This window comes from Cebus imitator, unplaced genomic scaffold, assembly GCF_001604975.1.
Source record: "Cebus imitator isolate Cc_AM_T3 unplaced genomic scaffold, Cebus_imitator-1.0 Scaffold444, whole genome shotgun sequence".
Lineage (NCBI taxonomy): Eukaryota > Metazoa > Chordata > Mammalia > Primates > Cebidae > Cebus > Cebus imitator.
This window is the reverse complement of record NW_016107759.1, coordinates 1,352,671-1,358,309: the sequence shown is the minus strand read 5'-3', so window position 1 is coordinate 1,358,309 and position 5,639 is coordinate 1,352,671. Positions and strand designations below refer to the sequence as shown.

The 5,639-nt window shown below is 58.4% G+C and overlaps 1 protein-coding gene across 1 annotated transcript in view; it reads right to left on the bottom strand.

Moving 5' to 3' along the window:
* UBE2I (ubiquitin conjugating enzyme E2 I) overlaps nt 1-5,639 on the bottom strand; it is a 16,884-nt gene that overhangs the window by 3,617 nt on the left and 7,628 nt on the right. Inside the window, exons 5-6 of the mRNA XM_017510963.2 lie at nt 2,359-2,468; nt 2,119-2,198 (exon numbers count right to left, since the gene is read on the bottom strand). Coding sequence (XP_017366452.1) covers nt 2,119-2,198; nt 2,359-2,468 — 190 coding nt within the window. The remainder of the gene's footprint in view (nt 1-2,118; nt 2,199-2,358; nt 2,469-5,639) is intronic.

The window sequence follows — 5,639 nt, the reverse complement described above, 5'->3', positions numbered from 1 at the left end:
CCTCCCAAAGTGTTGGGATTATAGGCGTGAGCCACCGCGCCCGGCCAAAACGTTTGCTTTTTCATTTTTTTGAGATAGGGTCTTGCTTTGTTGCCCAGGCTGGAGTTAGGTGGTGCAGTCTTGGCTCACTGCAGGGCCAACCTCCTGGGCTCAAGCAATCCTCCCACCTCAGCTTCCAAAGTGGCTGGGACCACAGGCGTGCACCACCACCATGCCCAGCTCAGTCTGTTTTTGAGAGGAGGCCTTCCCACGTTGCCCAGGCTGGTCTCCAACTCCTGGGCTCAGGCAATTCTCCCATGGCGGACCACCAAAGTGTTGTGATTACAGCCGTGAGCCACCACACCTGGCAAATTTTTAAACTTTTTATAGAGATGGGGTCTCACTATGGTGCCCAGTCCGGTCTTAAACACCTAGGTTCAAGCGATCAACCTGCCTTGGCCTCCCAAAGTGACAGGATTACAGGCGTGAGCCACACACTTGGCCTAGGAAACATTTTCTGACCAGCGACGGTGGCTCACGCCTGTAATCCCAGCACTTTGGGAGGTAAGGAGACGGACCACCTGAGGTGAGGAGTTCTAGACCAGCCTGACCAACATGGAGAAACCCTGTCACTACTAAAAATACAAAAAAGTAGCTGGGCGTGGCAGGCCATGCCTGTAACCCCAGCTTCTCAGGAGGCTGAGGCAGGAGACTCGCTTGAACCCGGGAGGCAGAGGTTGCGGTGAGCCGAGATTGCACCATTGCAAAACAAACGAACAAACAAACAAACAAAAAAAGCCCGGCGTGGTGGTACATGCCGGTAGTCCCAGCTACTCGGGAGGCTGAGGCAGGAGAATAGCTTGAACCTGGGACACAGAGGCTGCAGTGAGTGGAGATCGCACCACTGCACTCCAGCCTGAGCAATAAGAGCAAAACTTAGCATAAAAAAAAATACCCAATTTTCTGCCTCAAGGGCCCTGTGGACACCCGTGAGGACTGTGGCTTCCTGCCCGAGGGAATGCGTTTCACGGAACTCCTGGTGCACAGCAGGCCAGCACACAAACCCGTCACGCCACGTCCCATCAGCCAGTTCCAGCAATGGCTCAGCTGACAGAGCGGCTGTGGGGCGTGCAGGGGAGCCAGGCTGAGGCTGGGGTGACTGCTGTGACACTTGCTCCCTGCCTGGGGCCTCTCTGCCACCCTCAGCCATCAGGGAGGGCACCCTGCAGACACTGGGGCTGGGCCTGAGTCCAGGGAGAAACGCATCTCTCCAGAACCAGAGGCCTTCCCTCAGGACCTGTGCAGGCGGGCTTAGGGCAGCCGGGACCCCTTGGTCTCCCCGTTCTGACCAGGAGACACCCCTGGAAGGAGCGGGCCTCCAACCCCATGGTTTCAGGGATGTGTGGGGTGGCTGCTGGGGCCCCCAGGACCCCCTTAGGGGTATGGGGACATGTGCTGACAGGGGGCTGGGTTTCTTAGTGCTGCAGTGGGAGTCAGAGCCCCCAACCCATCTCCTTGTGGACCTGGCCAGAGCAGCTGCAGAGGTGGCCCGAGGGCTGGGGACAGGATAGGCAGGGCATGGCCTCTGCTCAGGCAGGCTCCTCCCGGCCGTCCCCAGCACTGTCTGGCTGTCGTCTGCGTTGACTCACACCAGGCCCTCGGTGCGGATGGTGCCCCAGGACCAGGGGGACCCTTCTAGCCGCAGCAGCACCTCACAGGGACAGGGTGGAGCCAGTGCCCGTGTGGCATACCCTGCGGGGCTGGCCTCACACACAGGAGGCAAGTGTGGTGGGGACGGGACAAGCAGCGGAGGGGCGTGGGGGGCCGAGCCCATGGACAGGCCCCTCAGCATGGCCTCCGCCACTGCCCACACCCAGGAGCCTTTCCTCCTAGCTGGCCACGACTCACTGGGGCTGTGGTCCAAGACTGCCCCTGTCACCTGGCCTGCTCCCATGCCCACCGCAGACCCTGTGTACAACGGTGCCTGCTGCCCACAGGGCTTATGCCCCCAACCTTCGCCCTGGAGGCGCAGCCCCTGGCTGTCTCTAGCGTGAGCCTGTGTACCCGCTCCCCTCCAGACAGGCAGCCTCAGCGGGGATGCAGGGAGCTCCCGCCAGCGGCACCAGGGCTGCTACCTACCAGTAAATCGTGTAGGCCTCTGCTTGAGCTGGGTCTTGGATATTTGGTTCATTTAGAAGTTCCTGTATTCCTAATAGGATCTGTACCAGAGACAAAAACACAAGACAAGGGTGTGAGCAGTCTGAAAGGGAGACCCCTGAGACTGGGCTTCAGCCACAGAACGACTGCAGACCCGCCCGTCTGGGGCGGGGTGGGGGAGACTGAGCAGCCCTGGCGTGCAGGCGGCGGCCCCGTCCGTACCTGTTTGATTGTGATGGCTGGCCTCCAGTCCTTGTCCTCCTCTAAGATGGACAGGCACACTGTCCCCGAAGGGTACACATTTGGGTGAAATAACGGTGGTTCAAATTTACCTGGAGAACGAGGAAGAAAGGAAGCGCTTTTTGGAGGCAGGCACTGTCCAGAATCACCCTCCTCCCAACACTGGGGCACCGGGTTCCCAGCCAGGTATTTGGCCAAGAACTTTTCTTTCTTTCCTTCTTTTTTTTAAGATGGGGTTCACCATGTTGGTCAGGCTGGTCTTGAACTCCCAACCTCAGGTGATCCGCCCGCCTTGGCCTCCAAAGTGCTTGGATTACAGGCGTGAGCCACCACGCCCAGCCTGGCCAAAAACTTAAAAAAAAAAAAGGAACTGTGGCCACAAGGAGACGAGAAAGAAACATCCACCTCTGCACCCAAGAAATAGGGCCTGGGGAACACGGCCGCGGGCCAGAGACGAAGCTGGGTCTCTCCCGGGATGGAACTCTGGACACAGCCAGACAGACACGGAACAGCAACCCCAGGTCCTTCCCAGCTGGGCCAGACTCAGGGGAGACCGGAGGAGCTGCAGGAGGCTTCCAGGGAAACAGCCAGGCCCTTCCAGAGTCAGCAGCTTCGACCCAGACCCCTGCTTCCACAACACACAGGCTTCTGGACCCTGTGTTACTTCTTACTTTGAAAAAGCAAAAAAGTCTGCCACCGTTAGCCCCGTCTGGGACCACCTTTGACCAGGGCCTTCTCCCACTTCTCTCAATGCTATGTACTGACACACAGCGCAGCAAGCTAACGGAATTACCAAAAAGACAATGCCCACGAACACCCGCGTCTCTGCAACACCTGCTCCTACCAACCACTGTGCCTGCCCCCAATCCCAACGCCGGCATCGCGGGCAGCTTCCCGGACTTCAGGTACCACAGAGAAGCGCAGGACACGCTCCTTGGGGAATGCAGCGAGGGCGCCACCGTGGACCGTCCCACACTGTGAACCATCCCACGCCGCAGGAGCCCATGGGCGACACCAGCAGCTGCATGGCGGTCCTGAGTGCGAGCCCTGGCGCGGCGCGCGGTGCTGTGTAGAGCGGGATCACGGTGTCCGTCCTCAGACCTGCTGCCTCCAGGCTCATGCAGGCCACGTCGCTGGCGGATTTTAGCCACTGGGTGAGGTGCACAGCAGCCACTCCCGTGGTTCCATACTGCACCTCCTGGTGACCGCTGAGTGAAGCCCCTTCCAGCCCCGGCTGCTTCCTGGTGACTGACTCAGAGAAGGTCCTGAAATGACACATCTCACAGGGTTCTTCTCCTGCTCTGGGCTCAACTTTTTGCTTTTTTTTTTTTGAGAGTCGCCCAGGCTGGAATGCAATGGCACGATCTTGGCTCACTGCAACCTCTGCCTTCCGGGTTCACGTGATTCTTCCTGCCTCAGCCTCCCGAGTAGCTGGGATTACAGACGCCCGCCACCACGCCCTGCTAATTTTTGTATTCTTGTAGAGATGGGGTTTCACCATGTTGGTCAGGCTGGTCTTGAAGTCCTGACTTCAGGTGATCCGCCCATCTTAGCCTCCCAAAGCACTGGCATTACAGGTGTGAGCCACTGCACCTGGCCCGACTCTGTTCTTCTAAGGGAATCTTGTGGCAAACTCAATTGCCTGATTTCAATTTAATTTGATTTCTCAATCTCATTTTTCCTGCCAATCAGAACTTACCCACAGAAAGGCACACAAGTGCTGGCTACCAGCACCACCAGGCCCTCGGAAGGGGGAAGCTGCTCCCTGCTTCCTCATGCCAGCCAGCCTGGCTGCCCCTGTGCTTCGCAGAAGGAACAGAAGAGGAGCGCTCTCCCGCCTAGACTGTCCGCCAGGTGTCACGTGGCCTCTTCACTCTTCCCCACCTGTCATCCTAGGACGTCCGGGCTGTGGCAAAGGGGCCTGACACGGGCACCCATCTGTGCCTTTGGTGGACACACGCATGCGTTTCTGTGAATCGTGGCCGACTAGAGTGAACAGCCAGGCCCTACAGCAGGCATGAGCTCAGCTTCCACAGGCGTGACAGGCGGCATTCCACGGGAAACCTCCAGAGCGATCGTGCTCTCCCGGGGCGGTGGAGGGCTCCCGCGGCCCTATGCCCTGGCTCTGCCTGCTCCTGTGCCGTACGGCAGCTCCCTCTGGGGAGGCTTCCACTCTGTGCAAAGCCAGGTATCCCGGCCTATTTCTGCCGCCGGGAAGAGGCCTCTCCTGCGAGGAACACGCTGGACCTCATGGCTGTCTGCCTTCGTATTGATTTCTAGGAGCCGTGGGTAGGGCTGAGACACGTACATCCGCTACGGAGCGCCTCCGGCCGTCTTTAGGATAAAGAGACGTTCTTGGTTTCAATGCAGTCAACTCCAGTGTCCCCAGCCAGCACTCCCAGAGCGTCCCTGGTGAAGGAAGCCCTGCCGGAGCAGAGCTCAGGAAGACGCCCTCCTGGGTCTCCTCTCCATGCTGTTGTCTGAGCACCAAGGTCCACCTGGAAGCTGTTTCTCTGTGGCAGGAGGGAGGCAGGGCTCGTTTCTCCTACCGGGATAGCCCTCCGGACCGGTCCTGTCACAGACCAAGCTGCCACATGCGTGGCCTCTGGCCTCCTCGCTGGGACTGCCCATCTTCTCCGCAGTCCCGCAGTCTCCGTCACCGTGTCCTGAGGGAGGTCTGGCGGGGTGCGTGTGCACCCACTGAGCCTCAGCCTGGCTCTTGCCACCCTTACCGAGAATCCAAGGCCCTGGCACCTTCACACACAGAGTGGGTGCCACAGTCGCCACCGAGACGGGCAGACTACCTGGACGAGAACGGCCGTCTGCACCTCGTGTCTCCCTCCACACGCAGAGAGCCCAGCTACGGCTCAGGCCGGCCTGCCTTCCCCTGCAATATTCTAGTTGGTAGTACAGAAGTCTCCAACCAATCTTTTGTTCATTCCAACCCATTTCATGCTATTGTAAACGGCACAGTTTTAAAACCTTGCTTATTGAAATTGCATAAAGCAGACTTGTGTAACTCAATTTCGATCTTATTTTATTTATTTTTTGAGACAGTCTCACTCCATCGCCCAGGCTGGAGTGCAATGGTGCAATCTTGGCTCACCACCACCTTTGCCTCTGGGTTCAAGCGATTCTCCTGCCTCAGCCTCGAGTAGCTAGGACTACAGGTGCGCGCCACCACACCCGGCTGATTTTTGAATTTTTTTTTTTTTTTCTCTGAGACGGAGTTTCGCTCTTGTTACCCAGGCTGGAGTGCAATG